Raw genomic sequence first — 20,734 nt, 5'->3', positions numbered from 1 at the left:
ATAATTTACCATTTTCTAGTAGCTGGATTTTTAAAAGTAAAAAGACACCTTAAACTAACAAAATAATATTGAATGTAAACTATAATTGAAAAATAAAAAATTAAAAAGAGTAAAAAGAAACAGGGAAATTAATTATAATAATATATTTTATTTAACCAATATATCCAAAATACTATCATCTCAACAGGTGATTCTAAGCATATTTCAAGTGATCAAAAGTTATGTGTAGACACTGGACTCTAAACCATGCTAAAGGCAAGCAAAAAAAGAATTTTATAACTACCGTGTATTTTCAAGGTCACTGAAGGCTTTTGTTACTGTAACATCTCACATTATAGTTTCTAGTATTACAGTTTACAGTTTAATCTCTTAAAGAACAATGTCTTATATTCTAGCTAGGATTCTGGCCTCTACCCCTCTGTCCATGATCAGAATAAATGTCCTCCTAAAAAACTATTTTGAGAAGTAAATAACTGGGTTCCTAGGAGGCACTCATCAAACAGTGGCTCATTTCGATTTTCCATTACTTCAGACATTACACCTTTTATTGCTTTTTTCTGGTGTAGCTGTTTAGCACCCAAGTCTCAGCTCTGGTGGCTTTTATTCTTCTCCCACAACTCTGCAACCGCTACCATCCACATTTCTTATCACACCCTGACATCTGAGATGCACAGACTCTGATCTTTTCCTTTCTATTTTTCTATAAGCTCCAAGTGTAAGCTCAAAGCATTACATAGGCCTGCTTCTCTGGTCTGGAGGTAATCTGGTGGAACAGAAATCCCTACTATTCCCAACACAAATAGTGGCACCTGACCAATGGCACCAGCCCCTCAGCTCTGTGTTCTGATACCAAACCCAGAGTAGGTAAGTTTCTGTCCCTGATGAAGTCTATCTATAATTAACTTAAACCCTACAGTCTGTAGAAACTCCAGTGTACTGATTTCCAGACCCAATCCTACAGTCCTTGGACTTAGAAAAGAGGGAGCAGGTCTATAAATGGACTGATAATTGCTGTGTGCACCATGGAACATAAAATTGTATCTTTCATTATCCCTGATATTTCCTTCATAAAGTGTCCTCACAACTGTAGCATATCAAGATCTACTATTAACCTTTTATGGTTTTCTGCATGAGCAAGTTGTCTCTGCAGTTAGGTAATAAGCAACTTGAAGGCAGGGATCAGACTTCTGTTGAAGAGTAAACCTCCCAGGGTCATTGTGTCTCCCACTTTGCTGTGCATGCAGGAGGCACTCAAGCAACACCTCCATAATTGCCTAATTACACATGGAGTTTTCTAGCCTGTTGAAACACAGGTGCACGGACCTAAGACCAAGTCAGCTTTCCAGGCAACAAACCCTCCTGTTTGCATCCAGGCCTGCAGGGACACTTCTGTTACAGCTGAGTTTGCACAGAAAGGCTCTATAACCCCTGGCAACCCCTCACAGCCCAACACCCCTTCCACAGAGAACCGAATCACCTCCGTCCCAGACCGATTTCCTGCTGCCTGACCTACTGCCTTTCCCATGACACACACACCGCAAATCGCAAGGGACGACGACAGCCTTTGGGCGTCTTGGAGCCTAAAACCCCTCAAGATCCCAAGTAGTAATTCTCCCAATACAGAATATAAATATTGTAACAAGCAGGGGAGGGGGAGGAGGGACGGAATACCCAAGCGAAATTATCCTTTTCAAAATCAACCCCATTGTAGCAGGCACCAGTTTTCCTGAGCCCCCGCTGGAGGCCGGATTGGGCTCCGCTAGGTCTGGAGTGCTCGAGGATGCAGAAAGCAGTTGGGGCCCGCACACATCCCCTGCTTACCACCATCACCACTTTGGGAGTGGGGCCCTTAACCTCCCGCTGTACGATGCCAAACCGCTGGCTGTACATTTTCGAGTCTCCTCTCGGGATAGTGCAGCGTCTGCCGCAGTTCCCTAACGGTGCAACCGGTGGAACCAGCTTCGGAGACACAGATGTCCCGTTGCCATGGTGAGGCTCGTGGGGCAGGTGGGTGGGGCGGAAGTTGATCCTGTCACCATGGTGACCATAGACGCTGGGACTTGCGACTTCCTCTGGAAGCGGATAAGCTGAGGGGGGGGAGAGGGGGGAGGCCTCACCAAGCCCTTGATCAGGTGTCCTGCAGACCTCGCCCTTTTCCTCTAGGGTTCATCTGAATAGTAGAAAAAAGCCTCCTTTACCCGAAGTGAAGTCGAAGATCTAATAATATTCCAATTGGCTTTGCTATTTATATCCTGTAACCAGTCGGTCTAAAAGCACGAGAAAGGTTAGTGGACATTTTATGGGAAGGTTATTAAATGTTGTGGCCATCCTAGGATAATCTTGATAACGTAAATCATCACAAGACCTCCTTATATATTTTTGTAGTTCTTTACAGTAATTTGCAAGGTATTTTCACACATAGATGTTTGAGCCTCACAAATATCTTAAAGGTTAACGGAACAGCAGGTATTATCCTCATTTTACAATAAAGGCTGAGAGAGCCGAACTGCCTTGTCAGCCTGCCCAACCAGTAATGATAAATCTGTTACTAATGAAATCTTATTACTCTGGGCACAAACCAAGAGTTAGACTTGGGGTACTCTAGGATGGGGGGCAGACCAGATGGGCTGGTAGTGCAGTGATAGGAATTACTGGGCACCATAAAAACCAGGAGTCTGAGTCAAGGGTCACATTGGACCAAAGTCAGGATGTGTGGATTAGATGTGCAAGTAAATCAGGCCCTGAGAATCCAGAGCCCAGGGAACCTGGAAGGGGCCCTCAGCACAGGTGGAGGCTGTATTTCCAGCCAAGAGCAATGTCGTCAATACCTTAAAGCCAATTAAGATGACACTTTGCTGCTCTCTAAAGTGGGGTGGACATAGAACACTAGAATATATAGATTACAGAAAAAAATCAGTACCTAGCCAGTCACTGCCATGTACAATAACCAGAGCACAATTATTGTGCATACCATTTCAAGGCTTCAATTTACTGTAAATTAACATTCCTTAATCACTTGTAATCCACCCACTTCGGATTTTGTATATGGTACATTTCTAGATTTGGATTCCATTTCCTGAATTGCTGGTTCAGCTTTTCAGCCACAAAATAATGTTTCTTCTCTTTTAATAATCTTTTAAAATAATTTTTTTCCTATACTGCTTCTTCTTTCAATTGTAGTTCAGTAAAATACTCATTTTCATTTACTGCTAAGAGTTTATGTAGCCTGAAACAAACAGAGAAAGAAATAAGTTAGATGGTTGTCTCGGATCCCTGGACCGAGTCCTGAGGGCCAGCTAGTTCCTTGACCTTTCAGTCCCACGGGTGTCTGGTCACCAGCTGGTCTCTGGACACCAAATCCTTGGGAGGGAATGAAAACACCCTCGGCCAGGCAGGGGCGTTTGGGAAAAGCAGCTGAGACTTGGGGGTGCCTCAGGCACCCCTGAGGTCATAGAGCCCAGAGGATCCCGTCCAAGTGAGTTTTGGTGACAGGGGGAAGCTACCCCTGGGTGACACCCGGCTGCCCTGGAACGTCCTAAGCGTTGGTCCTGAGAGTGTCGTGCCGCACCCTCATCATAGGCAAGCCCCGTAATTTAACTCCAGTTCGGTTTTGCCTGTTTTACCACAATTTGAATCAATTTCCCTTATCAGGGCAGAGGCCACACCCCTGGTCCGCCAGGTCCTGCAGGGGTGAGGGGCAGAGTTCCTGGGGCCCAGGTGGGATGAACGTGGTCCCATGCCCAGGTGGGCCTATTCTGAGGGTGGAGGGGCCAGGCTTGACGCGGTGAGCCTGGGCATTCAGCCAAACCCTCATGGAGGCCTAATAGAAGTTACTTGCCGAAGGTCCTTGGTCAGAACCTGACCTTTATCTTGCCACCCACTATCCCACTTTCTCAGAGGCAGTCAACGCTGTTACCATCATCATGACATTCCCAGAAGATACACTAAATATATGAATCAGTAAATAGGACAACAAAAATCATTTAAAAATAATTTTAAAATAGAACAGATTAGAGACAAAAACTATATTATTTCCAATTCCTATTGGGCCCCAACAAGGTTCATACAAGGGCTATCCTCTTGATAGTTTTCTGAATTCTACAAATTTCATGAAAGTTGGAAATCCATTCACCATTTGCAATACATATTGATGTATTTAATAAAATTGCATGGACTATATCGTTTTCATCCCTGTACCCCAGTATTAAGTTCTCAATAGTGACAAAGGGCTGAGACCCACATTTCTGCTAGGTGGGTTTGACGGAATTTCTGTGTTGCTGGGTCACCATGAAATCCATGGTCTTCCTTCCACTTTGCATTTCCAGCAATGTAGTTATGGAGTTATCCTCAGGTTAAGTAGTGAGACCCTTTGGAGCGGATTCCTGACAGGGTGGCTTTGTGATGCGTCACGTTGACTAGCCTAGGTTTCCCAGAACTCCCTTCCCCATACGCTTCCGGTTAGAATGGGCCACAAGAAACATTTTATGTGCTAACTGCAGGGGAGAAGTGAAACAGCAGCATGTTGTTTTTAAGCTTTGACAGTTGGTACAGGAGCACCAGGCACTGTTGCAGTTCACACGTTGTCATTTATCTGCTGGCTCGCCTCCTAGGTGTGAAGTAACAGGTCTGAGGCTGCTCCACCTCTCCAGGATCCTCCTTCAGCTTCTCAAATTCCTAGGCCAGGTGCATATTCAACTCTGTTGTGAAGGGCACCAGTTTCTTCTGCAGGACACCCACGTCATCGAAGTTGGAGGTGGTGAGTGACATGGGTTCCAGGCCATCTGCAGGGGGGTCCAGCTTGTGCTTGTGGGCGCCAATGTGTCCTCGGTCTCCCACATTTACATCCATCTTCCCTTCCCGAATGCCTGCCCTGCAGACTTCAAGCTCCAGCATTAGATGCAAATACCACAGCCTTACAGAGACTGTTTAACCTGCTCCCACAATTGCGTATGGTCAAATACCTATAAATCCCTTAATATACATATATATATACATATATACATATATATAAATATACATACATACATATATATAAAATCTTTATGTCAGTGGTGCTGCTTTTCTAATTGTACCCTGATACACACGATAACCAGATTCTTATTTCATCAGTCAGAATACCAATCAAATCAATTTCACATAGGACATCATTGTCAAAATTACCAGCATTCTAGGGTTGGGTGGTTGGATCCTGGGAGGAGCAAAACAATAGCAGAAAATTATCCAGTCGACTGGCTGAAGTAGGTGGGACAGGCAAAGGAAGGAGCAGAAGAGGGTGGCAGAGAGCTGTATCATGAGTTACAGTAGGGAAATAGCTAATCTACATCTGAATTATTAAAGCTGCAAGGCTGGAACTAGAGTAAGGCAAGGGATGCACAAAAGCTACAAAACTTAAGGGGCACACACTCAGTCCCGACCTTGTAAAGCTGGCTAAGGAATGATCTCATGTCTCATCACTTTTAGCACTATGCAAAATATTGGACAGTGAGGCAGGCTGAGCCAAGACTGGCCCTTTGACAGGACTTGAAGCAGAAACTCATACTCCTAGTAGACAGGCTGAGAGCAGAAACCAAGCATGAATGTCAAGGGGCAGGGGACACAAGTGGTCAAGAAAGATGAGCCAAGCTGACAGCTCTACTTCGAAGACTGCTTTGGCTGAAGAGGAGGAGGGAGGGAAACGCAAAATGGACAGCAGCCAGTGTGGAAGGATACCCTTAGGGTTTGAGGAATCTTACGCAACCCCAGAGACCTGGAAAGAACCCAGTCTCTGGATGCACAGGTGCTCTAACAAGGTGACCCAAGCACACAGCCTTGGCACCCCTAGAGACAGCAGTGTAAAGGATTTGTTATAATGCTTAAAATTAATCCACCTTGTTTTTGGAGTTGCTGGAAACTTGTTACTATATAATTACACATTACTGAACTCAGGATTACAGTTTATGGGTTAGTGGCTTAAAGAACAAGGCTTTTACATTAATTAATGGTTTAATTCTAGACTCTATCAATACTAGCTGTTTGACATTGGACAAGTTATTTAATTTCAGAGTCTGTTTTTCCATCTGCAAAAATGGGCACAGTCAGTCTTCCTGAAAAGACCATTCTGAGAAATAAACTGGGTCCATAAGGAAGAACTCACCAGCTTGCAGTTCCTTTCCTTATTTATTCACATTACATTTTCAATTGCTGTCTCCCTGAGGAAATGTTTAGAGACACTGCCAGGTCTCACGCAGAAGCCATTTAATAGTTATGAAGAGGGCTTGTTTATGGTGGCTCTAATTCTATCCCCCACCCTAACACCAGTTCCTCCACCCCTAACAGTCAAACTTCTTGTCATGTTCAGGCTTCTGGGATTTGCACCATTTAGAGCAGATGCACCAACTTTCTACTTTCTCTTCCTTTCTTCCTTACTTCCTCTATAAGCTCAAAGGACTGAACAGGCCTGCTCCTCTGCTTTGGTGGTGTTTCCAGTTCCCACTGATTCCTACACAAGCCCTGGCAATCGCTTTACGGTCCAGCCTCTGAGTAGGTCAGTGTTGTCTCTCATAAAGCCGGTCTGTAAATTTCACCTTGAATCCTACAGTCTGCAGAAGCCTCCAGTCTACTGCTTTCTAGTTCCAGGTTTTTTAAGGTCCTTGGACCTAGAGAAGAGGGAGCAGGTCTGTATGTTGAATGTTTGCTATGTACAAAATGGAGCATCACAAAACCATTTCCTACTCTTCTTTCCCTTAATTATTTCTTCTCTCTCTTCTAAAATCTTCCATTACAAACAGCACATCACTCCCTTCTTTGTTATATGTAATGATTTCATGCATAGGGAAACTGTTTCCCCAGTTAGATTATAAGCTCCCTGAAGGCAGGAATACTCCTGAAAGACAAGCCTTCCATGGTCATTGTATTCACTGCTGTTCTCACCCACACTGCAGTGTATCCAGCAGGGACTTAGTCAGTAGCTCTGTAATTGCCCAAGTGCAGATGGAGGGACTTCTGGCCTGCAGAAACTAGTTTGTAGGAACAAAAGAACCCAGGTACTGAGGTCAATAGTTTATGTTGTCTATGTCTGGGGCTCTGTGTGGGGCCTGTCAACATTCTGCAGGAAGTAGCATTCCCCGTCCTCTCACTATCCCAGTCCTTATAGGCACTTAGCCTTCATCCTGTTGCCAGGCGTGCAGGGACAGTTCTGCATAGCAGATGAAACTGTTAATAACCTCAACAGGCCCAGGAAAGGCTCAAGAAACATAGCCTAACCCCCTCCACAGAGGATGCTCCAGGAGGTACAGGACTAGTCCAAGATCACACACTTGTGTGTCAACCCAGATCTCCTGCTTATCCACCACTGTCCAGCCACCTGGTCATCTCTTGGAGACTCTAAAGGCATTGAAGACCCCAAATGATGATTCTCTGAGTACAAATTTAAAGTCTGAATCCTGCTGGTTTTTTCTTAGGGACCAGGCTTTCTTTCCTTTTTTCTTTCTAATCTCATCACAGGACACCAAGTCCTCTCCCTTGACACACCCCACCCCCCTCAAGATAAGCCCTGACCTAGACCTCAGGAAATCTCTTGAGGCCTACACATACCTCCTCAATGATCATGATCAACACAGTGTGGGGACTTTACCTCCTACTGCACCATGCCAAAATACTCAAGGCTCAAAACTCAAGGCCCACATCTGACCGGAACCCACCCCATCCCCACCCCTCACTATACGGGGCACACCTTGGCAACCAGACTGCTGTGTCCCGAAGACGGGTTCCACCCAGGCTGAAAATCTCCGTGATCTGGGGAAGAATTAACATCATGGGTCAACGTGGCTGGTTGGGTTAAAACTAGGTCAGGGCAGGGTGCGGTGTCCCCGAGCACTGACCACTGGCGTGCCAGCCCCTCCTGCCTCCTCTGGGGCCGAATCAGAGGCTGAGTCATCCTTGCTCTTCTCTTTGTCCTCCTCAGGGTCAGGTGGCTCTTGCTTCACAAGTGGCAGGCCTGAGTCTACTGCCTGGGAGAGGTGGGAAATAGGCAACAGTCAGAAAAGCAAGGTTGGCCTAAGGAAAGAGTCTCTTATTGGCCAACCTGTCACTGTGCTCAGAAACCCCACTTCTATCACACTTCAGCACAGAAAAACCATCTGTCTAAAAAATTTTTTTCCATTCCCCACAGATTTCCATTTTTTCTATTAGCTGGGCAGCAAAGCAGGCAAAGCCTGGGGAAGGCAGAGTAATTCTGTGGAAAGGCTGCAATCAGCACACCCATTGCTCTGCTCAAAGAACCACATCACGGCTCACCATCACTCTGCTCACAGATCACCCATCACTGAGCCCCACCTTGCTGGGGCAGCCTCGCAGCAATACGGGAGAGGTCAGGATGGCTCTGCCTGGCATCCAGTCTTCCTGAGCATCCACCTTCTCTTGCTTCACCTGGGGTAAGACCACAACCCAACTCAGGCCAGGGCACTGGGCCCCCTGTGTGAAGGAGGATTGCAGCAGACTTGGTCCCAGCTTCCCGGAACAAGGCTGGATAGGGTTGGGAAGGGCAGGATGAGGTGGGGCCCTCACCTGCAACAGGGGTTCTGTGGAAGCTGGGGCAGGGCCAGGTACCTGCACGGGACTGCTTGCACCCTCCCGTAAGAACACAAGGTCAGTGCCAGGTGGGGGCAACACAAAGCCATTGCCTGCTTCCTGTTTCACTGGAGTCTGGGCTTGGTTTGGTCGGGCTGTGGGCGTGCCCGAGGGTGTCTTCAAGGTATGGCCCACACGGGGCCGTCGAGTAGATCCAGGCCTCTTTCGACGAGGGTAAGGTGGGGGTGACACTGCCCCATCCTCAGACCCTGACCAGACACTTGGCAGCAGGCGCTTCTGTGAGAAGAGGTTGGGTGTTATGGCCACCTGATGTAGTGACCTGACCACACTACCCTCCCCTGACCAACAAGCCTGCGGATCCCCCTATTAGTACCAGCAGAAAATCTGCTTATATGTGAGCCCCTTATCACTGAGCCTGTTTGTCTCCTGTTACCAGTGCCATTGCCACCCAAATTCCTCATTTACATCGGCTCGATGTCTACTAATCCTTGACCAAACCCACTGCCCCACTCACCCCTCTGAAGTTGCAAGACCCATCTGGCCTGTCCCACCCACATACCAGGTCTGTCCACCATTCCCAGGCACTGGGGGACCCGGCCTAACCTATTGCGCCCACCCGACCCTTCCAGCCCCACCCACCATGGCAAACTGCAGGCATTGGCGCCAACGACACTTCTGGCGCTTCTGGTTACTGCCCCCGAATTTGGGCTTGTCGAAGCAGAAGTCACAGTGGCCACAATCCATCCGTCGCAGGCAGGCTGCACAGGCCCCACACTTGCGGTTCTGCCGGCGGTTTGTGTAAGGTTGCTGGGGGACGGGAGACAGGGGTACTGTTGTTAAGACTCGTACAGCACTGTTCCTGCTGCTCCTCCACTAGCCCCATGGGAGGGAACTGGACGCACAGTAGTCTTAGCCTGACTCCCACTAGTCACATGTCAGTGTCTGCTAGTCACACCACCAGGCACTATCACTGTACAAATACCTCTCGATACGATTAGCACTGTGACTACTCCAACACAGTATCCATTACTCTGTCTGCCAGTCCCCACTAGCTACCAAGACAAGGTCTCTGACCTCCCCACCTCTAGTAGGATTCTGCTGACCCTCGATTAGCACCTACCACACCTGCTATGTCTACTCACCCTATGTGAACTCTGGTCATTGTGGCAGCTTTTTCTCTTTTAGCCCCACCAGAATCTGACCTTAGGTACTATCACTGCACCTGTTGATCCCATATTAGTCTCTCCCCATTGTCTGCTTATCCCATACTGGTACCCATTACTCTGCCTTGCTCTTCCCCTATTAGGCCCATTGCAGCATGTGCTTCTTTGGGCTTAACCAAGTGCCTTAGGAGAGTCTAGACTTGTCCAGGTAAGATGGGGCCACTCACTAGCTCGTCCTCGTCTACACAGTAATAGATGAACTCAGCAGGTGATGAGGGGCCCAGGGCTCTGGGGTGCTGCAGAGGCAAATGGGGTGGGGTCATGTTAGGTACTGGGTAAGATGAGGGTTGTGCCTTCCCCCACCCTCTAGCGCCTCACCAGCTCTGGGGACTCTGGAGGCTGAGGCGGAGGAAGCGGAGGTAGTGGCTGGGTTCTGGGACGCCGCCGGGCAACCATCTTGGAGTCGCAGCCTCCCCTGCGGCGGCTACGCTTACCCTAGGAGAAAGCCAAAGAAGTAGATCAGTTTAGGCACGGTGGCACCCGGCAGACACAGGACCCTCCCCCCAAAGGAATGCAGAAAGCATGCATGGGACAGACAGGCAGTGTGGGACGGGGCACTCACAGCAGGGGGAGCCACAGCTAGGGGAGGGCGTCGTTGACATCGCTGATGGTGGCGACGCAGGCGATGAGCAAGATGCTGGCAGACAGGGGCAGGTAGGTAGGGCCAGGAAGGTGAGAGTAGGGTAAAGGAGAAAAGAAGACATGAGGTGGGCAGGGCCAGGTTGGGAGGAAGCAGCAGCAAGTTCAATAGCAGAATGAGCTCTGCCCCAGCCCTGGCCCCACCAGCACCGGTCCCTCCAGCCTGACTCACTCGTAGGCAGCGCCGCTGGATGCACCTCCACTGGCGCCTGAGACCAGGGCGGGGAGGGCGAAGGCAGACTCGGCAACGACCACAGTCCTCTCGGGTCTGACAGCCCCGGCATACTCCACACCCTCGGCTCTGTGGGGGGGCCAGAGGCATGATGCAAGGGGCTAGGGCTAGGAGGGCCAGGGGCTAGGGTTAGCCTTGGGCCCACCCCACCTGCCCAACCCACCTTTTCCACAATCCTGAGGCACCGTCTCCGCTCACACTTGCAGAACAGCCCTGAGGCCACATCATGGGGCAGCTGCAGGAGGCAGGTGGAACAGGCCCCGCAGTCCTCCGTTACCCGGCAGGCTGCACACTCTCCGCAGCCCACACGCTGCAAGGAATCGGTGGGGCAAGGTCACAGACTTAAGCAGAGTGACTCCAGGAGCACTGCCCCTCAAGAGTCTCCTGACCCTATGTTAGCTCCCATCACCATGTCTGCTAGTCCCCCATTTGCTTCATCACTATACCTGATAATTACTGATTAGCCAACATCATTGAGGCCATCACAATGTCTACCATTCCCGTTAACCTCATCTACTAATATCCTATTAACACCCCTTACAGTCTGCTGACTGCAGCTAGCTCCCTACGAAATAACTAACACCACACGGATCCATCACCATTCCTTGAGACCCTCCCCTTCTCCCCTACCTCCCATTACACCTTGCTCCCACCACCCACTTGTGAGGAGGAGGTAGGTCATGCTTACCTTAAACATCCTCTGCTCCCGGTTGAAAGCAATTCTCTGCGCTGGGGGGGAGGGGGTTGGGGGGAGGAAGGTAAGAAGAGATGAGGAAAGGGAGCATTAGATATCTGACCTCACCCAGTGCCTTTGCCCTGACATTCACCATTCAATGTCCAGCCTGACACTGGTGTCCTAGACTGACACCAGAACTATTCCAGCTCCTATCTCCCCATGTCCTAGGGGCCACTCACCTCTGCAGTCCTTGCACAATGTCTTGAGCCGCTGCCTTCCGGTACCATCCCCTGAGAAGCTGATTCCACAGTTCTCACAGTGCCTGGGATAGGAAACATGAGTGTGGGGCCCTGAGTATACCAACCACAACCTTCACCCACTTGGCTCACTTTAGGCCAACACTCACCCAGGTGCAGGGAGCGAAGCTGGGGCTGTGTCAGCATCAGCCTTGGTTTTAGCCCCTGGGGCCTCCTTTCTGACCTCAACCCTCTTGGATCCAACCTGACATTTTCGAGCTTTAACAGGCTTCGAAGGCTTCTTCCGCTTCCTGCTGGGGAGAGCCAAGGATTGGGCCTGGAAGTAGGAGCAAGGGCAGGAAGAATGTAGGTCAGTGGGTGGGTTTTAGGTGGCTAAGCCCCCCTTGCATCTGGGTACCCCACATTGTGTAGCACCTTAGGGGCTGGATAGCACAGGATGCCTTGTTTGAAGTCGAAGAGGGTGAGGTCGCACGAAGGGCCCAGGTATCGAATCAGCTCAACTTTGCTTCGGATCCTGTCTCCTGTGGGGCTGGAGGTGGGCCAGAAGTTATTGGTACACAGGTGAAGCCATTGCCACTCCACCCACACAACTCTCCCCCTGAGAGGTGGACAGGCCTGCGTGGAACAGAGAAGGTAGCCTGGATCTGCTTGGCCAGGCTCTACCCCAACTAATCCTCAGTAGCAAGAATATTAAAGGTGTATAAATAGCAAAAGATATACAAACATTAATTAATATAAATGCAAATGAACGTGCATGTATTTACAACATATAATACCAGTGGTATTCTATATAAGTTAAAATAAACACAAATAGGAACACAAATACATTAAGTAAAATGTAAATGTGTTAGCAGTATATACTAAATACACAGACAAACAAACTTATGTGAGAAACAAATGTTTAAAAATCTACATAGCCCTGGCCAGGTAGTTCAGTTGGTTAGAGTGTTGTCCCGATATGCGAAGGTTGCAGGTTCAGTCTCCAGTCAGGGCACATACAAGAAGCAACCAGTGCCTCGGCCGGCATGGCTCAGTGGTTGAACATCAATCTATGAACCAGTACATCACAGTTCAATTCCTGGTCAGAGCACATGCCCAGGTTGCTGGCTCGATCCCCAGTGTGGGGCGTACCGGAGGGAGCCGAGCAATGATTCTCATCACTGATATTTCTATCTCTCTCTTCCTCTCTGAAAGCAATAAATAAAATCCTATCTAATAATAGAGAAACATGGTAATTAACCGTAACTTCACTACCCTTTCCATTGGCTAATTAGCGAGATATGCAAATTAACTGCCAACAAAGATGGCGGCCGGCAGCCAGGCAGCTGAAGCGAACAGGAGGTTTGCATGCTCCAGTGAGGGAGGAAGCCAAGGTTCCCCGCCTGCCGCCGCCCAGCTCTAAGCTCCAGAGGCAACAATATTGCAATTATAGAAGCTAAACAAACCCAGAAACCTGCTTTCAGCCGCCAGCGGGCTCAGAACTTAGAGCGCCAGTGATGGCAACAGAGTTTCAATTATAGAAGCTAAACAAACCCAGATATCTGCTTTCAGCCAGCCACAGCCTCAGAGCTGGAGCTGGCTCTCAGCTCCAGTGACAGCTATAGAAGGTAAATAAATCCTAGAAAAAAAAAAGAAATAAAAAGAGGCTGGGAGCTTCAGCCTGAAAAGGGCCCTCAGCTCCTCACCCAGACTGGCCAGGCACCCCAGTGGGGACCCCCACCCTGAAGGGGGTGTGATCAGCTGCAAACAGCCATCAGCCCGTGATCCAGGCTGGTCAGGCACCCAAGCGGGACCCCCACCCTGATCCGGGACACCATTCAGGGCAAACCAGCCGCTCCCACCCATTGACCAGGCCTCTATTCTATATAATTAAAGGGTAATATGCAAACTGACCCTAACAGCAGAAGGACTGGGAATGACTGGTCACTATGACACACACTGACCACCAAGGGGCAGACACTCAATGCAGGAGCTGCCCTCTGGTGGTCAGTCGCTCTCACAGCGGGGAGCTCTGCTGGCATACACATACATATAAAAGCCAGGCTGATGGCTGCCAGTACAGCGGCGGTGGCAGGAGCCTCTCCTACCTCTGCAGCAGCGCTAAGGATGTCAGATTGCTGGCTTAAGCCATCAGTCAAACATCCCCCGAGGTCTCCTGGACTGCGAGAGGGTGCAGGCCAGGCTGAGGGAACCCGAGTACACGATTTTCAGGCCTCTAGTGTGTGTGTGTGTGTGTGTGTGTGTGTGTGTGTGTGTGTACATACATATACTAGAGGCCCAGTGCACAAAAATTTGTGCACTCGGCGGGGGGGGGTCCCTCAGCCTGGCCTGTGCCCTCTCGCAGTCTGGGACCCCTCAGGGGATGACCACCTGCTGGCTTAGGCCTGCTCCCCGGGGGATTGGGCCTAAGATAGCAATCAGACATCCCTCTGGCAGTCTGGCAGCCCTCGGGGGATGTCCACTTGCCAGCGGGGAGCAGGCCTAAGCTGCAGTCGGACATCCTTAGCGCTGTTGAGGAGGCAAGAGAGGCTCCCACCACCACCGCTGTACTGGCAGCCATCAGCCTGGCTTGTGGCTGAGCAGAGCTCCTCCCATGTGAGAGCGCCCTGACCACCAGAGGGCAGCTCCTGCATTGAGCGTCTGCCCCCTGGTGGTCAGTGTGTGTCATAGTGACCAGTCATTCCGTCCTTCTGCTGTCAGGGTCAGTTTGCATATTACCCTTTTACTATATAGGATAGAGGCCTGGTGCACGGGTGGAGGCCGGCTGGTTTGCCTGAAGGGTGTCCCAGATCAGGGTGGGGGTCCCGCTTGGGTGCCTGGCCAACCTGGATGAGGGGATGATGGCTGTTTGCAGCTGGTCACACCCCCTTCAGGGTGGGGGTCCCCACTGGGGTGCCTGGCCAGTCTGGGTGAGGGGCTGAGGGCCATTTTCAGGCTGGTGGGTGACTGAAGCTCCCAACCTCTCCTTTTTTCTTTTTTCTTTTTATTCTGGGATTTATTTACCTTCTATAGCTGTCACTGGAGCTGAGAGCCAGCTCCAGCTCTGAGGCCCAGCTCCAGCTCTGAGGCTGTGGCTGGCTGAAAGCAGGTATCTGGGTTTGTTTAGCTTCTATAATTGAAACATTGTTGCCATCACTGCCACTCTAAGCTCTGAGGCCAAAGCTGGCTGAAAGCAGGTATCTGGAGCTTGTTTAGTTTCTATAATTGCAACTTTGTTGCTTAGAGTGTAGCTTAGTGCAGGGCGAGGCAGACGGGGAACATTGGCTTCCTCCGTCACTGGAGCAAGCAAGCCTCATGTCCGCTTCAGCTGCCTGGCTGCCGGCCGCCATCTTTGTTGGCAGTTAATTTGCATATCTCGCTGATTAGCCAATGGGAAGGGTAGCAAAGTTACAGTTAATCACCACGTTTGTCTATTATTAGATAAGCTATATATATGTAACCAATGAATGCAGAAATAAGTAAAACAACAAATCTGTTTCTCTCTCTCCCTTTCTCTCTCTCTCAAATCAGTCAATAAAACATACACATACATATAAAAATGTGTCCATAAATATACATACAAATAGATGTGTAAACAAATAAATGCAACTACATACAAAACAAAGTGTAAGTAACTGATGTTAGGACACAATACTCCACAGGTCTCTCGCAGTTCTGCATGCTTTGCAAGAAAGGCACAAACTGTCCTTTGCTATTAACTGTCTTTTCAAAGATGTTTGTACAGTAACTAACCTCGGGAGGTAAGAGGGTCTCCTAGAGCAGTGGTTCTCAACCTTGGCTGTACATTAGAATCACCTGGGAATTTTTTTAAAATCCTGATTTCTGGGCCTCATCATCCGGAAATTCTGTTTCTTTGTTACTAATGTTGTGGCCTCACCCCATAAAAAGAAACAGAATTTCTGGAGGATGAGGCCTAGAAATCAGGATTTTAAAAAGATTCCCAGGTGATTCTAATGTGCAGCCAAAGTTGAGAACCACTGTTCTAGAGCAAAAGGAAAACATCCTTACTGTCCTAAACATCAGAAATGATCGGATTCCTTAAGCTCAGGGTTCTTACCTACAACACAACCCAGTGCATGTGCAGCACTAGTTAGCCTTCTTCATTTCACTCTGTCAGAACTGGCTTTCAGGGAATCATTCTGGATATTGCTATTGCTAAGAGTAATAAACTCTTTCATCTCTGACCCAGGAATCTCATATCTCCCAACAGCATCCACAAAACTGTGACATTCACTGATACTGAACTTTGATTCACTGATATTGAACTCAATTGTTATCTTAACCTAATTAGGGTAAAATCTCTGATCCTTTACAGTTCTTGATAATTGCACTTACAATTATACACGTTGAAAGTTTTATATGCTAAAAATATGTTAATAAGTGTAAAATTAAATATAAGTAAATGTAAATATATCTGTAATTTTATTATTCCTCCAGAAAAAAACAACTTAGACAAAGTTCAGGAAGAGAGTAGAAAATTTAATAACTAGTATATCACAAATATATCTTAAATCCTTATACGTAAATTGTTTATAAGTATGTATGTTTATGAATTATAGTCAAATTTCATTACTCCTGGTAGTTATGTTCTATAACAGCAGTGGGCAAACTATGGCCCGCGGGCCGGATCCGGCCCGTTTGAAATGAATAAAACTAAAAAACAAAAGACCGTACCCTTTTATGTAATGATGTTTACTTTGAATTTATATTAGTTCACACAAACACTCCATCCATGCTTTTGTTCCGGCCCTCCAGTCCAGTTTAAGAACCCATTGTGGCCCTCGAGTCAAAAAGTTTGCCCACCCCTGTTCTATAAAGTCAGCTTGAACACTGCATTAGTGAATATAGAACCACTGCTCCTAGTAGAACTACAGGTTGGGTTCCTATGAGCCTGTGGTCACAATATTTTTGTAAACTAATCCTATGTAAGCTTTTTTAATGTGTGTTTCTGTGTAAAGACACCCTAGTTAATATATTCTTCTTATAAATAACTAACTGTGTGGTCTTTGAATGATGTAAGGCCAGGAGCTTTGAAGCCCATCTGCATTATATAGCTTTCTTTGCCAATGTCCTTGTAACTCAATCCAGTCTCATCAGCATTGAAAATCTACTCTTCTGTATAGCTGCTTTCCCACAGAACACTTGGCAGGTATTTTTTAAAATCTTCCGCAGACTTCTAATCTGCAGGACCTGCCTTGCATGCAAATTTAACATTTTTCACAATATATCACCTTTGAAAAGTTTGAGATAGCCAGCACTAGTGGCAACAGGTTTAACATTTTCCTAAACTGGAACAACATGATTGTCACTGTTCTGCGCTTTCAGCCTCATAATGCTGCCCACTACACTTTATTGGTCAGCATCTCATAGAGCCACACAGTTAGCCAGTCTTCCATCTTTTCCTTAGCTTCATCACATACTATAGATATTACTTTCGCGCTTTCTGAAGCAGCCTCATGTACAAATTGGCAAATTTCCTCTTCTTTTTCTATATGTACCACACTTTTGATTCACTGACATTGAACTCACAGCTGACAATACTGCAACTCAAACCTGAATGAAGTTTATTTAACAATAGAGGCCTAGTGCACGAAAATTTGTGCACTCGGGGGGGTTCCTCAGCCCGGCCTGTGTCCTCTCGCAGTCTGGGACCCCTGGGGGGATGTCCACCTGCTGGCTTAGGCCCGCTCCCCGGGGGATTGGGCCTAAGCTGGCAGTCAGACATCCCTCTGGCAGCCCAGGAGCCCTTGGGGGATGTCCACTTGCCAGCAGGGACCAGGCCTAAGCTGCAGTCAGACATCCTTAGCGCTGCTGCAGAGGCAGGAGAGGCTCCCACTGCCACCACTGTGCTGGCAGCCATCAGCCTGGCTTGTGGCTGAGCAGAGCTCCCCCTGTGGGAGCACACTGACCACCAGGGGGCAGCTCCTGCATTAAGCATCTGCCCCTTGGTAGTCAGTGTGTGTCATAGTGACCAGTCAGTCCCAGTCATTCTGCTGTTAGGGTCAATTTGCATATTTCCCTTTTATTATATGCCTGGTGCACGGGTGGGGGCTGGCTGGTTTGCCCTGAAGGGTGTCCCGGATCAGGGTGGGGGTCCCACTGGGGTGCCTGGCCAGGCTGGGTGAGGGGCTGAGGGCCGTTTTCAGACTGACCACACCCCCTTCAGGGTGGGGGTCCCCACTGGGGTGCCTGGCCAGCCTGGGTGAGGGGCTGAGGGCTGTTTTCAGGTTGGCCACACCCCCTTCAGGGAGGGGGGTCCTGCTGGGGTGCCTGGCCAGCCTGGGTGAGTGGCTGATGGCTGTTTGCAGGCTGGCTACAGCCCCTTCAGGGTGGACGTCCCTGCTGGGGTGCCTGGCCAGCCTGGGTGAGTGGCTGATGGCTGTTTGCAGGCTGGCTACAGCCCCTTCAGGGTGGACGTCCCTGCTGGGGTGTCTGGCCAGCCTGGGTGAGGGGCTGATGACTGTTTGCAGACTGGCCACAGCCCCTTCAGGGTGGAGGTCCCCGCTGGGGTGCCTGGCCAGCCTGGGTGAGTGGCTGCTGGCTGTTTGCAGGCTGGCCACAGCCTCCAGCCACCCAAGCTCCCAGTGGAGGCTAGCTGGAAGCAGGTATCTGGGATTTATTTGTCTTCTATAATTGAAACTTTGTTGCCATGAGCAGAGGCCACAGCCAGCTCAGGGCTGGCGGGAAGCTTGGCTTCCTCCATCGCCCAGGCAACCAAGCCTCCTGTTTGCTCCAGCTCCGTGGCTGCCGGCCGCCATCTTGGTTGGGTTAATTTGCATATAGTCACTCTGATTGGCTGGTGGGCGTCCCTTAGAGCATAGCAAAGGTACGGTCAATTAGCATATTTGTCTTTTATTAGTGTAGATGTATTTTCTCTTATGGCACATCACAGACTTCTTGCACTTAGAACACTAGATAGCACTTCAGCACTATGCTTGGGGGGCCATTGCAAACAGCACAAAAACTTGAAAAACACAGCACTAAGTAGACCATGAAAAGGACTTGTTTATAGTATAATTGCTGGAATAGAAGCCTTTGTTCAACCTGGGAACAGGTATATCAGGCTACTTAAATTGTTTTTGCTGCTCTTTGCATGTCTACCAATGACCATGAAAACATAGCTGAGCAATGACTTTGGGGGTACAAACAAATTGTAGTGAGTAGGCGAATTTGCAAATATGGAGTCTGCAAATAATGATCAACTGTATATGCATGACTTTAGCCCCACCCATAAATTTAACCACACCCCAATTTCACTCTGCCTAACCAAGCTAAGTCCTACCCCTGACTCTGCCCACAACCCAACCAGTACCTCTGGTAATAGGTGTCTGAGCGTCCACAGGTGGCACCTGACTTTCGAAAAACCTCACGACGCTTCCAGCCGGGGCCCAGGGCTGGGCAGTCCAGCCACTCCTCAGCCATGGGAGCCACAGGAAGGAGCAGGGGCCTGTAACATGGAGGGGGCAATGGGAGAAACGGAGCCTGTCGGCAGGGACATGCTGTGCCCCAGGCCACGTAAACCACTGGTATCTATTAATACTTGTGCAAAACCAGCCACCTGCCACAGGCAACTGGCCAATATAAGGAAAAGAAACCCCCATTCCCACCAATTCTTCCCTGTCCTGGGCCCAGGTGCTTGCCATTCGTCATCCTCTAGACCTGGAAGCCCCATCCTCAACCCAAGGGTTCTCCCACCTCACTTTCAGTGCCCTGGTCCGTTCCTCCCCATCCTTCACCTGAGAGCCTGTCATTTCTCCCCACTGCCCACCTAGCAATCTTTCGCTCTTCCTCCTTCCTTCTCCCTGTCCTTGGCCCAACAGCCACTCTCTGTCTTGGATCTACTGGCTCTCTATTCCTCCCTTTGTCACCGCCATGCTCCCCCTCCTCAGCTCAAGAGGCCCCATTCATCTCGCCCTCGGGCTGCTTTCCTAGCCCTGGACGCCAGTGCCAATTCCCATCCGCTCCGCTGACCCAGGAGTCCCCGGTGTCTGTCCCTCCCTCCTTCCCTCCTTCCTTCCTTCCTTCCGTCTGACGTCCTCTGATCCTGCTCCCTCGGTGCTGCCTCGATTCCCTGTGTCCTCCTCCAGAGTCCCAACTCCTCCACATCCCCAACCTGAACAGCCCGGCTCTCAGGCCTTCTGTGCTCAGCCTGACCGTGTCCCCTCTTGGTCAGTGTTCGGAGCCGCACTCCGCCCGGTCTCAGCTCCGGGGGCCCCCCATTCCTCTCCTCGGCGGCTACGAAGCTCTCTCACCCCTTCCCTTCGGCGTGCTCGTCCTCGACCCCCCTCACCAGCCCCAGGACGCCGCTTCTCCCCTCGGCATTCTCAGCGCCCCCGCTGTTCCTGTCCCCGGACCGTGCTATCTCTGTCAGCCTCCTGACACCCTATCTCTCCTCGTCCTCCATGAGCTATCCTGTCCCTCCCTTTCACGATCCAACGCCCCCAGTCCTCTCCGTCATCCTCCTGAGCGGTCCTCGGTAATCCCCTCGGTTCTGCACCCCCCGTTTCTCTCTCTGTAACCGGAGAGGCCCCGATATCACCCCTCATTCCTCTAACTCCTGGTCCGGAATCCCGACGCCGCCACTGTCAGCGTCCGGAGCCCCAGTCCTCTCCGTCTTCAGCCTAAACCTCCCCATTCCATCCCCTCCATGTTCCGAAGCCGCCATTCCTCCCACTCATCGGCCTGCGGGCCTCCTCCGTCGGCGTAGCGAGCCTCACTGCTCCACACTCCGCCTGAGCGCTCTCCGCTTCCTCCCCCGATTCTCACCAGCTCGGCACCGGGCCGGTAGCTTTCACAGGTCTAGGTCCGCGGACCCATTATGAGGGTTCCCGCCTGAGGTTCCGGCCTTGCCCAGCTCCTCTTCTTCCTCCTCTGCAGCCGCTCAAGCGGTAGCTGTCGCCGCCGCGGCCGTTCGTTGCACCCGAGACCGGAAATCCGGGGCCCACCCCCAGGGTTCCGCTCCCCGAGAGACGCCTGCGCACGAATGCCCGGCCGGCGCTTGCCCTTAGTGGGGAGGACCGCGCGCCTGCGTGCTGAGTCCCGCAGCGGCGCGCGCCCCTGGCCGAGACCTGCTGCGCTTGCGCGCTGCAACCCAAGTACCCTCGCCTCCCGACCGGAGACCCGCAGCTCCAGCGCTTCA

The 20,734-nt window shown here is 50.0% G+C and overlaps 2 protein-coding genes across 31 annotated transcripts in view; both read right to left on the bottom strand.

Moving 5' to 3' along the window:
- The window catches only part of CFAP53 (cilia and flagella associated protein 53), a 22,762-nt gene extending 20,656 nt beyond the window's left edge, over positions 1-2,106 (bottom strand). For both annotated transcript variants that reach the window (XM_036321416.1, XM_036321417.1), the window contains exon 1: positions 1,822-2,106. In XM_036321416.1, coding sequence (XP_036177309.1) covers positions 1,822-1,890 — 69 coding nt within the window. In that variant the 5' untranslated portion in view covers positions 1,891-2,106. The remainder of the gene's footprint in view (positions 1-1,821) is intronic.
- Positions 1-20,734, bottom strand: part of MBD1 (methyl-CpG binding domain protein 1) — a 23,903-nt gene extending 3,169 nt beyond the window's left edge. The window contains exons 1-17 of one of the 29 annotated variants that reach the window (XR_004969841.1): positions 20,362-20,729; positions 18,908-19,042; positions 12,010-12,124; positions 11,745-11,911; positions 11,578-11,660; positions 11,351-11,391; positions 10,826-10,972; positions 10,603-10,731; positions 10,354-10,428; positions 10,110-10,226; positions 9,959-10,027; positions 9,208-9,375; positions 8,314-8,844; positions 7,860-7,988; positions 7,712-7,773; positions 2,921-3,226; positions 2,118-2,267 (exon numbers count right to left, since the gene is read on the bottom strand). Coding sequence is in view for 27 of the 29 variants with exons in the window: in XM_036321389.1 (XP_036177282.1) it covers positions 4,675-4,870; positions 7,712-7,773; positions 7,860-7,988; positions 8,314-8,844; positions 9,208-9,375; positions 9,959-10,027; positions 10,110-10,226; positions 10,354-10,428; positions 10,603-10,731; positions 10,826-10,972; positions 11,351-11,391; positions 11,578-11,660; positions 11,745-11,911; positions 12,010-12,124; positions 18,908-19,017 (2,139 nt within the window). In the remaining 2 variants the exon portion in view is untranslated. Of the gene's footprint in view, positions 1-2,117; positions 2,268-2,920; positions 3,227-3,978; positions 6,636-6,711; positions 6,996-7,711; positions 7,774-7,846; positions 7,989-8,274; positions 8,845-9,207; positions 9,376-9,958; positions 10,028-10,109; positions 10,227-10,353; positions 10,429-10,602; positions 10,732-10,825; positions 10,973-11,350; positions 11,392-11,577; positions 11,661-11,744; positions 11,912-12,009; positions 12,125-18,907; positions 19,078-20,361 lie in introns of those variants that run through there. The other 28 variants (XM_036321399.1, XM_036321393.1, XM_036321394.1 and 25 more) reach the window with 28 other exon arrangements.

Source organism: Myotis myotis, unplaced genomic scaffold (genome assembly GCF_014108235.1).
Source record: "Myotis myotis isolate mMyoMyo1 unplaced genomic scaffold, mMyoMyo1.p scaffold_m19_p_9, whole genome shotgun sequence".
Lineage (NCBI taxonomy): Eukaryota > Metazoa > Chordata > Mammalia > Chiroptera > Vespertilionidae > Myotis > Myotis myotis.
This window is presented reverse-complemented; position numbering and strand designations above follow the sequence as displayed.